We start from the raw sequence: 15,276 nt of genomic DNA, 5'->3' as shown, positions 1-15,276 counted from the left end.
ATAAAAGGGCATGAATTCACATGATTTTGCCAAAAAAAGACATCCCACCCAGACACTGTGAATATCTAGCAGGGACTCTGAGGTAACTATAATGATAGCAGGAGAAAGAGAGAAGAGCAAGATGTGGTTGGTGTAGAAAAAAAACCTTTTGCTTATAAGATTTATTTTATATCCATGAGAGACATCACAACATTGGACAATATTAAATTATGAAATTAGTCTTTGTTTGACGTGGATTTGCCAATGATAAATAATGGACTAAAATATGAAGAAGAAAAAGGATATGAAAACTGACTGAATAAGAACACATAAGAGAGCACATCATATAACTATAAATAACTATAACTTAATACTCGCATCTCTGGCTGCACTTTTACTCAGTGCTTTGAGTACAAACTGTGCAGTCGGCTTCATATGATAGAAAGTATTTTCCTATACTGGAAACAGACCAGATGAGTGACTGTCAGATTCATTAAGTTATGTTTCACACAGGAACTGATTACTGCCATTACTTCTGCCATTGACAATAGGTCTTCACCCCCAGAGCTGAAAAAGTAACAAAATGAAAAGAAAACCACATAAGACATTTGCACTGACTTTGGGCAACATTTGCATTAATTTGAACTTGCCCTGCCAAAAAGTCCAATATTAAATTTCATTAAAAAGATGTTTTGGTTACAACCAAATCAAGAGAAAAAATGGCTTTTCATCCACTAGGTTTTATTCACAGTGATCACCAGCTAGTTGCTGAGTTTGAATTCAATTTGCTGTCGGGTAAAAGGTTTATATTAGATTAATGGAGATGCTTTGATGGATACAGTTGCCCCCAGCAGCTTAAAAACATTTACTTTAAGAGTATGGGAGAAAATACGAGAGCAGAAGTCTGTAAAGTAAAAAAAAAAAAAAAACACTGCAGGGATATTGTTACAAATTAGCCTTATTACTTTGAACATGGGGTAAACGCATGCATTCATAATGCAAAATAGTAATAAACAAGGCTAAAGATATCTATGTCTTAGGTGAGATCAAGTTACTCCTTGTTTTATTGTTCTTGACAAACAACAAACAATGACTGAAGCTCTTTAGACAGTGCCCCCTCTACTCCCCATCAAACCCCAGTCTTCACAGTTCCATCAACTTCATCATTTCATCAGCCTCAGCAGAGGTCATCAGCCAACACCTCCACCATCACTGTTCTGACTCAGTGGACGGGTTATATCATGCAGCTTCTCCCTCACAATTACATATTCCCCAGTAGAACAGTAAATAAAACAGGATAAGACACACTTTCCGCATTATTTATTTATTTTCTGATTATAATGCCAGTTGGGTCAATGAAAAATGATTCTGTTGAAAAACTTCTCATTACAGGTTGGTCTGTTTTCCAAAGTGGCACCTATTTATTAGAACTCTCTCCAATGGTTTCTCAGCTATGGATTCCGAAGAAATTCTTCAAATTTAAAGATTTAAGGCTGAGCTTGGATTTTGAGCTCTTCGAAAGTGGGGTACACACTACAAGATAATCTGGCCGATTTTGGACCCGATTTTCCCCTTCAGACGAAAGTCAGCAAAGGCCCGACTATCTGATGTTCCAAAGATTATCTTGCTTGATTCTCCTGTGGTGTGAGGTGTGTTAGGCTTAAGAGGGCAACAAACAGGCTGCATTGCAAATTAACTTAAAGGGATACTTCACAAATTTGCATTAAGCTTTGTATCATAAGAAACCTGGTAGTATTTTTGAATGGTCGTGCATCCCGCCCTCATTTTTCCCTGAGATGGGAAATCTTTGTATTTCTAAATCTGAAAAGGAGCTTCCAGTGATGCAAAATGACGATTTTTGCATCACTGGAAGCTGTTGCGGTTAGCGGTGTGAAATTACAACGCTAGTTCCTCATATTTTTGACCACTGAAGCTACAGACCAATCACAGATCAGTGGGTGGGAACTCACTCCCAGAATCGAAACATAACGGTCGCCATATTGCTTGGAAGCTATGCTAACAGGCTCTATGGAGAAAGCTGATAATGGCGATAAAATAAATAAATATAGCGACAAGACGGCTGCTGCTGACAGGCCGGTCTAGTGTTTTGGCTGCCGCTGGCCGCTAGCCACTAGCCACTGCTCGCCGCCACGACACCAGACCAGCCTGTCAGCAGCAACCGTCTCGCGGCTACATTGCTATATTGCTATATACGACCCAATGTCAATACAGATTCATGTTTCAACGGGTGAAGTATCCCTTTAATCATGAATTCAATGCAAATTCAAACCACATTTACAGCAGTTATATCGAGAGTTCTTGGAATAGGATGGGTTAGGAAATACTAAAAAGTCAAAAGACTATCGTTCAAAACACACACATACATGACATATTAAAGTGATCTCTGTTTCATCTTTCATTTTCACAGATAGCCAGTCCGTCACCTTCATCAAGATGTCAGCTTCTTACAACTGCTCTTACGATTTAATGGCCATGACAGGCGAGTGGCTTTGTCCCCAAGAGGGAAAGTGTCCAAATCTGACCTCTGGCATGAACAGCAGCCACATGGATGTGGTTGACGCATGTCTGGAAGTAGAAGAGTACTTGGAAAAATATCTGGGGCCTCGGCGGTCGTCTGTGTTCCTCCCCGTCTTCCTCATCTACCTTGTCATCTTTGTGGTAGGCGTTGTGGGGAATGTCCTAACATGCACTGTCATTGCACGCAATAAAGTGATGTGGACACCAACAAACTACTACTTGTTCAGCCTGGCGCTGTCTGACCTGCTGGTGCTGCTGCTTGGCATGCCATTAGAGCTGTACGAGCTGTGGCAGAACTACCCGTTCCTTCTGGGGGAGGGGGGATGCTACTTTAAAACATTTCTGTTTGAGACTGTTTGCTTGGCATCAATACTCAACGTGACAGCGCTGAGTGTGGAGCGTTACATTGCAGTTGTGCACCCTCTACGCGCAAAGTATGTTGTAACACGCACCCATGCCAAGAGGGTCATCCTTGTAGTGTGGGGTGTTTCGGTGTTGTGTGCTTTACCTAACACCAGTCTGCATGGGATCGCCATGCTTCACAGTCGCTCCATTGGCTCCGCTGGGAATACTAACTTGGAGATCCCTGACTCTGCAATCTGTACTCTGGTGAAACCGCACTGGATGTACAGCCTGACCACCCAGGTGACTACCGTGTTATTTTTCATCCTGCCCATGCTCACCATCAGCGTTCTCTACATGCTCATTGGGCTGCAGCTGAAGCAGGAGAAGATGCGTCAAGCCCTTCAAGCAAAATCAGGCTTCGGACAAGACAGCTTCTGTAATGTACGAACACAACAGCAGAAGGCCCGTCGCCGACAGGTCACAAAAATGTTGTGTGAGTATCAAACCCCTCTTGATCTTGCTTTTTTACCCTTTTCCTCAGATCTATAAAAGAGGTGTATAACGGGGCGCTGGTGGCGCAGTGGTAAGAGCACGTGCCCCATGTATGGAGGCTGTAGTCCTCCAAGCGGGCAGCCCAGGATTGAATCCGACCTGTGGCTTCTTTCCCGCATTTCATTCCCCACTCTCTCTCTACCCAATTTCTGACTCTATCCACTGTCCTTTCTCTCCAATAAAGGCACACAACGCCCCAAAAAAAGAAATATTAAAAAAGAGGTGTATAACATAATGCAGTGAAAACATTGCATCCTAAAGCTGATGGCTCACAAGGTCCTCAGAAAACACAAAATCACTTCAAATCAAGCAAAGTTTTGGAATATCCATTGAGTCCCGACACTGCACCACCCTTCTCTTCATCTGCTGACAAAGATTACACAGGCTGCTTCACTAGCTAACAGCTAGCAAGCTAAAGGTTTACACTTTAAACTTTGATGTTAGCCATCATGATAACAAATAACAAAAAGTTTGTACTTGTTGGAAGTCACCTGGTAAAAACCCATTCAGTCATTTGACTTACAGTTACTAAACAAACGTCAAACGAGTTGATTCTTGGTAATCCAAAAATGATCAACTCCTTTCCTCACTGTTAGCTATCAATTATGCTCTAGAAAAGAAAAAAAAAAAGCACAATGAACCCTGTCATTAACTTAATCAACACACTTGCCTGTTTTTAGAGATTGAAACAGAGTCAGGCGTGCTGGGTAAGGGTGAATGTGAATTTCAGGAGGTTACTCCAATTCATAAAAATATGGCTGCATCAATCTGTTTTATCATGACTAGACAGTTACATTTCTGAGAAATGAATATTTAGCATTTAAATGTTCTGTATAAACTCTGTCTGATGTGTTGATATGCTTGTTATTCACAAATCATTACATCTAACACATTATACAGAACATGAATTTATATTGATATGATAACGAAAGGTGACTCCATACATGGAGATAATATTAAACAGTTTCTGCCTTATGAAACATTAGACTTTTTTAGATCGAACAGCTGGTGATAAAAGACAGTAATAAACGCTGACAGCATGGGCGGTTCTAGGCAGGGGCCAGCAGGGGCCAGTGCCCCTGTAACACTGAGCTTGGTCCCCCCTTTGGCCACCCTTTTCAAAAGGAAGAGCCCCCCCTCATAACACATACACAGTATTTGACTCAACAACCGGACTCACAATCTAGTATTACATTCTGTTACTGAAACAAATATAAATCATGGTATTTTACTTCGTGATATTTAATGATGTGCGCTATTATTTGGCATAATATACTGTATATATTTTTTTAAAGCGATCATCTTTGTCTATTTTTGACCTGGGTTTAAGGTTCCCCTCTGATGAAACAGCTGGCCCCAGGTTGGCCCCCTCAGTAAAAGTGGTCTAGAACCGCTACTGGCTGACAGAGCCCATGTGTGTTTTTTGATTTGATCAGAGGGGAAGGACAAGGAACATGTTGTGATATGAAGCTAATAATACCTTCTCTTAATGACATTCATTGATATCTTCTCAGATGCTTGTCTGCACAGGTTAAGATGCTGTGGTCTGTTTGGCATCGCCCCTCACCAGCTTACTAAATATGTTAAACAATAAGAATACATTTATTTATTTAATGCAACAAAAAGTGCAAGTTTACATATCTGCATTGCTGCTATGGTATATTGCGGAACCGCAAATGCCTCCTCTAGCATAAGGTAAAATTAACTTTGAATGAGAGGTGAAAATGTATGCTGAGTCAGCAGCAGGCTGTTAATTGATTTGTCTGACAGCGATCCAATAGCAGCAGTTTCAAGCTTTGGAAATTATTCTATAGAAATACTGTAATCAGTCTTTTTTCCTGATGGTGTCCTTTTCTTTGGTTGATCATAAAGAGGCATTAGTATTAATTTAAGTCATTTCCAGCTAAAATTCACAATAGCTTTGAATTTATATTTTTATTTCACACTAATGTGCATATTAAAGGAAAAATGATTTCTTCATATCAGTTGTACAAAGCTCCAAAAGGACTTAATGAAGAGCATAGAGAACATTTTGGCATCACACATCAATATCCCGCTGCTAATATTTTCTCTAAAAGCACTAACTGTCCCTTTCCCTCTTTTTTCCAGTCGTTTTAGTGGTGGTTTTCGGAATCTGCTGGGCGCCGTTTCACACGGACCGCCTCATGTGGAGTTTCATCAGTGACTGGACTGACAACCACCTGGAAATCTTTGAGTATGTGCACATCATTTCAGGAGTGTTTTTCTATCTCAGCTCAGCAGTCAACCCAATCCTCTACAACCTCATGTCCACGCGCTTTAGAGAAATGTTCAAGGAGGTCATGTGTCACCGGCAACATCACAATACTCCTAGGAAACACTCGCTCAGCGTGACACGAGTGACGCTCCGCAGCACACTAAGTGATACCCCGCACGGCAACGGAGCAGCTGTTGTTGAAGCCGAGCCAGAAGAAGGAGAGGTCAAGATGAAAGATGAGACCAGCTTTTAAAATGAAAAAAGGTAACGTTAAAGGGGACATGCTGTGGGATGGCTTGGTGACTCATTCTGAGCCACTTTAACTATCAACTTTCATCTTCAACCACTTTGAATAGGTGCAGCTACATACATAAATAGTCAGAGTGGAAGAAGTGCAGACAAACAGGAACACTCTTCTGCTGAAGCTGCCAGACTGCAGCATGTGTTACCATGTTGCTTTTCAAGACTTTATTCTGAGTTCAGCAAAACACATAATGATTTTAAACTCAGAAGTTTTTTAAAAACTGGAATGTCATCTTTGCCAGCTTGAATAACATGTATTATTTTATTTAATGGCTTTATTAAATTTGGGAAAATATGTTTAAATGCTGACAACAACGTTTACAAATGCAGGGGTTTTTTTTATTTGAAGGAAATAGGCAGATCAAAAAATGCTAACGTTTAAAGGATTTTAAATTCTCACATTTTTGGTGTCATGCAGTAAGTGTAAGGTACACATGCGGGTGTTAATCAACAGTTACATCTCATGTTTGGTGGTTTCGAAAAAGATAAAAACAAAAGATTTTGTACAGTCTTAGGATTAAAAAAGAGGTCCAATTTAAAATAAAAAAATGTTAATGGCTTGATATGTGATTGTGGAAAACTGAATGTATTTTTTATTTACTTGACTTTATTCAACTGTTCTGTTCTTACTGTTAATGATGTTAGGAGACAGCCACACTTTGTGTACAGTGAATTATTCTGATAGAATGATTTGTTTTATAACTTTGATACATTCACATTACTTGTATTGTCCTGTAATGATAAACTCAGTATAAGTTACTGTTATGTTCAGCCAATTCATAGCTTCCAGTGACGTCGCTCTTTTAATTATAGATATTAAGATAATTTTTTTGTTTGGGGCACTTGCGATACTTTATCAACACACAGGAAACTATTTATCTGTGCCGGTGTTACGGTTAAAAGAGTTACCATGTTAACTGGTGACTGTCAGTCAACTGAGTCTGGTTGTCGAACGTTACGAGTCCTAACGGAAGCATATATACTTAGTTTTCATGAAAACATATCTCATAAGTAATTATGACATTATGATAATACAAAAACTGAACTGAGAGGCATTTTTTAGGACACTTACAGTCGCATTTGTCTGAAAGTCATCAGTTAACATGGTCACTTGTTTAACCGTAACACCAGAACGTCACTTAAGTGATATTGCTGATATTTAGAGGAGAATCAGCTGTCAATTGTAGTGTTCTGGGGCAGTCATTTGAGTTAACGGCAGGAATATTTGGATTTAGTCAACACTATAATTGATTTCAGGATGAGGAGAAGTCCGATGTTTCCCCTCACAGGGGCCGCGGAGGGTCTAACTGCTTTAATCCACAATTGCCTCCTTTCTGGTTTTTTTCTCGGATTAAATTATGTCAAAGCAAAACTCGGGCTTGTCTCCTCGCCGGTTAGTGTATCACATTAAACAACAACTGTATTTCATTTCAAAATTTTCAAAAAACATTTTTTTTAATTTAATTTCAAAAATTTTAAAATAAAACAGATAAAAACACGTAGGGGGCCACTGAGACCAGTAACCTCTCAGTAGTGTACAGTGGTAGAGTGCCTGTCTTGCCCTCCAGGTGGGCGGTTCCATAAGAGTGTGATGTCACGTGAAAGCTATGAATGCATAGCCCTTTTTACAGCTCCCAGCAGTGTTTGTTAAAGTTTACAGTAGCTTACTGTCTTAATGCTTTTATTGTTGACAGTGTACCTTGTGCTGAAATGTTATCCATCGCTATAGAAAAAGTCATGACTATTAGAGAAAATCAATACGTTGTATCTGAACTACCAGTGCTGTTAATGGCAAGAGAAGTCACAGTCCTGACTGGTTACATAAAGGTTGTAGAAGCTCTTGAAGACGGGACCAAACACTTTCACGGCAGTCATATTACATAAAATAACTACAAACTGTATATTGTATATATCTTATGTGAAATGCTATCTCTGTTTCAAAATGTTTTTGTGAATAAAGTGGCTTTAAGTTGGCTCACAACCGGCTTATCATCCTTAAACATTCTAAAACATTTTAAATTAAGCTGCAATAACTGTGTGTGTGTGTGTGTGTTGATGAGCAGTGTTGGGCACATTACTGTAAATAAGTAACTAAACAAATTGTTAAAGTGCCAATATGTCTTGTTTCTTCAGACTTCAATCATCAAATCCATTAAACGACACCAAACAAGTCAACAGCAGAATAAGCTGTTTGGCATTGGCAGAGAAGATTTGGCAAGTTTTTCATGGGCGCAATCCACATACCCAGCTCTGTTGCTCATCCCACAAATGCATGTTCCTTACAAATGTGGCACCATTTAAAAGGGAAGTAAACAGGCTTTCCAACGGTATAAGGTTTATTGCAATGTTTAATTACAGTTACTAGTTGCTGCTCTCAAAAAGTAACTGAGTTACTAACTGAGATACTGCGTTGAGCGTTGTATTTGCTTCAATCCTCATATTAATGTTCACTTTATTTAGTGTTGCTGTGGCAGAATTGACCTGTGACAAGTCGTACATTTCAAATAACACTGTAGTCATTTTCAGTTTGGTATTTAACCAATTAAGATCTCTAAAGGCAACAGACACAACTGTTGATATGAAGCACGTCGTAAACAACATACCTGTCTATCAGTCTAGAGTCCGGCTGACGGATCGTGGAGCAGGCAGTGTTTTAAATCAAGCCGGCTGTTTTTTCTAATCCAACCTTTCTGTATGCAACAGTTTTACCTTGTGATCCTAGTGATTTTTTCTTATTATGTAATGTGTACTGATGTGGCCAGTCTCGTTTGAAAAATATCTCTGATCTCAATGGGACTAACATGGTTAAATAAAGATGAAGTAAGTAAAGTTTTTATTCCCTTTTAGCAGAGGAACACATGATTTGTATAAGTATTTTTTAATGCAGTGTTGTTACAGTCTACCTCTTGTGCCTAATTGTCCCTGAACAGACTTACAGCTAAAAATAACTTCCATTATCTGCTGTTAACCCACAAACAGAAAAAAAAATGTTTTAAATGTTGTCATTATTGAGATTCAATACAATTGAGACAATGTATTTGTAAAAGAACTGGATTTGCTTTAACAAATTTCATTTCTAGCCTTCAAAATATGCAGCTGATGTGACAGAAACCCCTTCAACACAACATAAGTGGAACTTTAACCTGTCTAATAATACCATGTATAATAATTATGTTGCTGAGAAGAAAAATCAATGTCTTGTCTGGAAAGCAATTAATTTTTTTTTCTTTTTTTTTTTTTTCAGAAAAACTCTTTCTTTTTGTTGACGCCGGACATTTTATTTACCTTTGCCTAATTGACTCAACCTTGAGTGCTTTGAGTGGAGGAAAGTTTTCTCAAGCCAAAGACAGTTGAAGGTATACAGCATTTTGGTTTAATTTGATGCACAATGCTGAGGAGATATACTGTTAGGTATATAGCTTGTGGAGTATAAATTATGGGGTCTTTTTATATTTATGAATTGTAGATGGATGTCTTTCTTAGAACCGTTGTTTTGATCCCCATCCCTACCAAGCAATGATGCTTATAAACCATGCTAATAAAGTAAAATATTACAGCTTCAAAGTTTTAACTCCCCTCCCCTCTTTAAATTACACTTAAACTAATTATGGTGCACATGTCTCTCTTCTCATAATTATAGGACGAGGGACATTTCAATGGCATAAAATCACCCTTGGTGGATGAATAATGGGGACACTTCACTCAAAGCTTCAGCTCAGTGTGATTGCCTTGTCAGAGCTTTAAATTGCACCTTCTGCTCAATGACGCTTGAGACTCCCTTCAATCAAAAGTGTGTTTAAATTAAACCACCAAGCCTTTGTGTGGTTGAGGTGAATTTGCCATTTACAGAACACATCTTGATGTTTTAAGAAACCTTAAACGTCGCTCAGTTTGTCAGGCAAACAGCAAACCAAAAGGTGTTGCAGCGATGGAAGCAGGCAAGCGAACTGGTTCAGATATCAATGATTCTACCTGACATGAAAAGGCTCAGCATTTTTCAAATAAACTCCACGACCAGGAACGTGGTAAAACTATAGGATAAATATTGGAGATGCATTTTCAAAAATTGAGAGAAAAAAGTAATAGTTGCAAAAATTCAATGAACAAATGATATTCAAAATCTTTACTTATCAGTTGTATTTGCTTGTACATAGTCTACTTTCTATTTGTTTTAAGAATCAACAATGCAACAGTGTTTTAATGGATTTTTGACTCTTCTGTCTTCAATAAATTGAAAAAAAAAGTTGTTCACTCGCATTTTCCCACACTGTTAAAATCTCTCACATTCAAACGTCACAGCTGGCCACTGATCTTTCTGCCTGTTCATAAGGCCAGTGAGTTCCCAGATTATGTTCTTAAATGATCACGACAGGGCCATGGGCTCAGGTGATGGAGGGCCTTTTGCTACTCCAGACACTGCTCTAGTTGCATAAGGGTTCGTGTTCGAATTGCTTGAATGGCTGCGAGTGTTCCGAAGATAATTTGCAGTCCATTTTCCATTCCTGTCACTCTGATTTGTATTCCTTTGATCAAACAGATCATCACCTCTCCATCACCACCTTGTCTTTCAGGCAGCCAAGTACTTCATTTAAAATAATTAATCTTTCATTGTCGGCTTAACCTCACCCGCATCATTGTGGTACTCTGCTCCAAAAAGACACATTACATCTCCAGGTTTTGTTCACCAAAATCTTTTTCAGTTGCACACCTCAATACCTCGCACACATGAATTGCTTTCATCTTTGTAAAATAGCACAGCGTACAAAATATTTACTTGCCATGAAATGACAGCACTTTAAAAAAAAAAAAAAGGCTCAGCTCCTAATGACCTGTCTCTAAAGCAAATCAAAATTTGCATATTTTGGAGACAAAAAATTATCTGACAATACATAGGAGGTTTTGGCCTTCCAGACAATTTTTACAAGGCTATGGGGGCTACAGAGTTCATAGAGTACGAAGAATACCAACAACAACATTTCATCTCGAACAAAGTTTTTGAAATGAAACTGTAAAATACAAATGACTTGAATACCACCAGAGGCTTGTTATACATTTTGAACCAGCTTGGATGATGGGGATTGTGATAATCTTGGGAGCAATATTGGACACCACTGAAATATTTTTCATCGAAATAACAGCTAGTGATCATCTCACACTAGGTCTTGCCAGAGGCGGGGGGGGATTGGAAAATAGGGCCTCAAGAATGCATGGGCACAACTCCCAGCAGAGTCATCAGTAGATTGTGCATGCCTGCAAACACACAGCTATTACTTGGACCCATCTGGAGGAGCCCAAGCAATAGCTTAACTCTAACAGCTGTTTCACAAACAGCAATAGATGAAGAAAACAAACCCGAGATGCAGTAAAATTGCAATTAGCAGGAGCCATGGGGACAAAACCCCATGGGAAAAGAGGGCAGACTGAAACTCACAATGAATACCTTTACATGTACAGTAAGTTGAGATGCAGTGCCAGCTCAATTAGGCCATTTAATTGAACTAGTGTACAAGCACCATTATAGAATCCAGGTGGCAATTTTCCCCTATAGCAGCTTGTTACTATTGGACTTTCTTGAGGTTGAATCATTATGTCGCATACAAAGCAATTGATAAACAAGTTAACAAGCTGCAAACTGTTTTTCATGTACTCAATGTGTTATACTCCTTCAACTAACACAACGCCTAAAGTCAGTTTCAGTTGAGGGTGATGAAAGTAGTCTTTCTATATGATGACATCATACTCTGCTCCACAAACTCAACTCTCTCTCTTGCAGCTCTGCCTCCGTTGTTTGATTTTAAATCTGATTGCGTAGTATATCCCCCTGCCCCACCGCTTTCCCTGAACCCAACTGCAGGAACGAATGCCTAAACCTAACCACCCACCTCAATGCGACCTCCGACCTGAACCACTTTTTAACCACTTCCGTCGGTGAGCCCCTTCCTGAGGCCTCCAAAACTAAATGAGTTGGGTTGAAATGAAGGAGGGACTCTGGTATTTATGAGGAGAAGGTCCACACTGGTCCTTTCTCCAGAAGGTGTTCTTACTTTTGTATCATCCACATGAGCTCCGTTACCTCTCGGCTTTTGTTTTGATTTCCACCACTTTCTTTCTTTATTTTAAAGAGGGAGGAGGAAGAGGGCCTTAGTTTGGTATTCATTTGTTATCTTTTAATTACAATTAGGGAGCTGGGACCCAAAATATCATAAAGCAAAGGTCATAAAGAATAACCTGAGCCTGTGCACCTAATGCTCCAAGCATTAACCTCGTCCCAAAACCTAACCCCTAACCCTGATATAAAACCCACAATTACTAACACACAAGAGGTCATTTTCCCAATTGTCTAAACTGATTTGATCTTATTTGGTTTTGTATATTTTCAGAGTTTAGATTTTCCTGTTTTAGTTTTTCTCATTCTTCCCTGTGGTTGCTTGTGTGTTTTTATCTTAATGTTTCCTAGTTTAGTCTTTAGTGTTTCCTGTTTTAGTTTTGTCATTTCTTATCCTAGTGTTTCTTTGTGTTACATTATTATCTCTGTTCTCTGTGTTTTCTGATTGTTTCTTGTCTTGTATTTCCTTCTGCCTCTGGGTTTCGCTCCCGTTTTGATTGTCCTCATTGTCTTCACCTGTGTCATTTGTCTAACCTGTGTTTGATTGCCCCTTGTATTTAGTCTCTGGGTGCATCTGAAACCATTTCCTATTCACTATATAATGCACTATATTTTATAGTTCTGTCTGAATTCTGAGCGAGTATAATCATACCCTATATCAGGGGTCGGCAAACTTTTTTGACTCGCGGGCCACAATGGGTTCTAAAATTTGACAGAGGGGCCGGGCCAGGAACAGATGGATGGAGTGTTTGTGTGAACTAATATAAATGACATGTAAAAGCCATTACATGAAAGGATTTGGCCTTTAACAGGTAGCAAAGCATGAATATGCAAGGCTCATTGTACAAATTGATTTCCAAATGCATTCATTTAATTAATGCAGTCCACTGTGGATTAACGCTGATCTCCTCTTTCAGCTCCCACACTCGTTGAAACACGCCCAAACTTAACCAGCGGACACGAGAGTGGTACAGTAAGTCCTGATGATCCGCATCAGTTTCCTCCAGGAACATAATAAACTGACGATGCTGAAGTCCCCTTGCTCGTATAAAGTTAACAAGTTTTACAACTGGATTCACAACATGATTAAGCTGCAATACAGACTTACACAGAGATTCCTGATGGATGATGCAGTGAAGGAAAATAACATCCTGGTTTTTTCAGCAGACCAACATGTTTTCCAGTTAAATTTGGCGATCCATCAGTTGTGACATTGGCAAGATTACTCCAAGGTAGCTTCATTCTCTCGATGACAGCAGACACCTGGTTATACAAGTCCTCTCCTCACGTTTTTCCTTTCAGGGACTCCATGGTCAAAAACTCCTCCGTTATCTCAAAACTGTCATTAATCCCTCGGATAAAAATTAGGAGCTGAGCAGTGTCTTTCACGTCATTACTTTCATCCAGCGCTAGTGAATATAACTTAAAGGACTCAGCCTTTTTGTTTAATTCGCTGGCTATATCGTCATCAATCAGTTCCACACAGCGAGTCACAGTCCTGCGTGATAAACTGATTTTTTCACACTGGCCTTGGCTCTCCGGACACAAGAGACCTGCTGTCTCTACCATGCATTCTTTTAAAAACTCGCCTTCGGAGAAAGGCTTGCTAGCCTTTGCTAATTTGAATGCCAGCAAAAAACTTGCCTTGGTAGTTGACTCTTGAATCGCAGTTTGTTGGTGAAAAAAATGTTGCTGAGTCTGTAAATTAGCCTTCAACCTCTGAGCCGCAACCGCCCGTTCTTGCGTGGACCGCTTGCTAGCGTAGTTAGCATGCTTCGTAGCAAAGTGACGGCTGATATTGTACTCTTTGAAAACTGTGACAGTTTCTTGGCATATCAGGCATACAGCCGTTGATCGGACTTCAGTGAAAAAATATTTTGTTGTCCACTCCGTATTAAACACTCGGCATTCACTGTCCACTTTTCTTTTCTTTGATCCGCTCATTTTTACAGAAGGGCTCATACGGGTTCATAGGGCAAAGCGAAAAAGTGAAGATGGGCGTAATACACCACACTCTGAAGTGCGCCATCTATTGGGGAAACGCGGGCATTACAGGGGAAAACGGACGAGGTTTAATTATAACAAAATTTAATTTAATAATAATATAATTTGGACAAGTTCAGCGGGCCGGATTAAAAAGCCCAACTGCCTCTCAGCTCCTGTATATGGCCCGCGGGCCGTAGTTTGCCCATGCCTGCCCTATATAGTCCACTCAATGTATCCCACAATGCATTACGAAAAGTAGTGGAAGACCGATGGTCACTAACCAAGCAATGTACTGTCAGCGGCCGGCGAGTGAGCGAGTAGTGTCCAAAATGTTTTTTTAATTTTTCTGAGTGAGTGCACTATATAGTCCACTACATATAACTCACTATATAATGAGTAGGGAGAAGGTAATGAGTGTGCGATTTCAGACACAGCCTCTGTGTTTCTTCCCTTTTGTGTCAGTTCATTGTCAGTTTATGTCGGATGTCAGTGTTTCCCTGTTTCCTCCTTTTGGCTCACTGTGTTTTTGACCACTTTGTGGATTTTATCAGTTTTGACACAAGTAAGGCTTGTTTTGCCTTTTTGTTGAAATAAATATTTTTTCTTTAGTTTCTGCAATTTGGTCCACCTCTTCGCAGCATTGAGAGGCATCATGGAGGCAGGTGGCACCACCCTCTGGGTCATTCCTAGCCCGCTGGACTTGGGTCCTTCAAAATTGCCCATGGGGAGGAGAGGAGCAGCAGAGGCTCGAAAGCACAGGACAGGCCGCTGGAGGAGCTGTGGACCAGATTCCTCAGAGATGTAAATGCATGGATTTTCACCATTATTTCTTAGGAGTTATAATTATTATATATATATATTTTTTTTACTTATTTTGCTGGAAAAAATATAATGTCATCCATCACTGCAGGTCCTCAACCTTACATTATCAGCCTCATTAGCAATCTTGAGCGCAGATTTGAGAATCTCCACATTTTCCTGGGGCCACAGGCACCAACCTTGGATGAGTAAATTCTCAACCTGTGCAAAACACTTGCTGGAGAGGCTGCCGGAGCTGAGAAGCAGTGCAGCGGCGCCAGTAGAAGCACATCAGTGACTTAAGGAAGCAGAGACAGACCGAACACGTATCTGGTGAACTTTAGCAGCAGCAGTTTGTACTGCTGTTGTAACTGTTCAAACCAGTTTTACCAACTTGGCGACTTTCCAAATCCTCTTGGCAACTTTTTTTTTC

At 39.8% G+C, this 15,276-nt stretch overlaps 1 protein-coding gene across 1 annotated transcript; it reads left to right on the top strand.

The window, feature by feature from the left end:
- Positions 1-2,424: 2,424 nt before the first annotated feature.
- Positions 2,425-5,903, top strand: nmur1a (neuromedin U receptor 1a). The gene is made up of 2 exons (XM_061035005.1): positions 2,425-3,355; positions 5,524-5,903. The coding sequence occupies exons 1-2, from the start codon at positions 2,434-2,436 to the stop codon at positions 5,901-5,903; spliced, it is 1,302 nt and encodes a 433-aa protein (XP_060890988.1). The 5' UTR covers positions 2,425-2,433.
- The last annotated feature ends 9,373 nt before the right edge of the window (positions 5,904-15,276 follow it).

The sequence above is a fragment of the Labrus mixtus genome, chromosome 3 (genome assembly GCF_963584025.1).
Source record: "Labrus mixtus chromosome 3, fLabMix1.1, whole genome shotgun sequence".
Taxonomy (NCBI): Eukaryota; Metazoa; Chordata; class Actinopteri; order Labriformes; family Labridae; genus Labrus; species Labrus mixtus.
The sequence above is the reverse complement of the archived record's forward strand: the minus strand, read 5'-3'. Positions and strand labels throughout refer to the sequence as shown.

Coding starts and splice junctions, on each gene's coding strand:
- nmur1a (XM_061035005.1), top strand. CDS start 2,434: ATGTCAGCTTCTTACAACTGCTCTTACGATTTAATGGCCATGACAGGC. Junction 3,356..5,523: donor ACAGGTCACAAAAATGTTGT/GTGAGTATCAAA, acceptor TCTTTTTTCCAG/TCGTTTTAGTGGTGGTTTTC.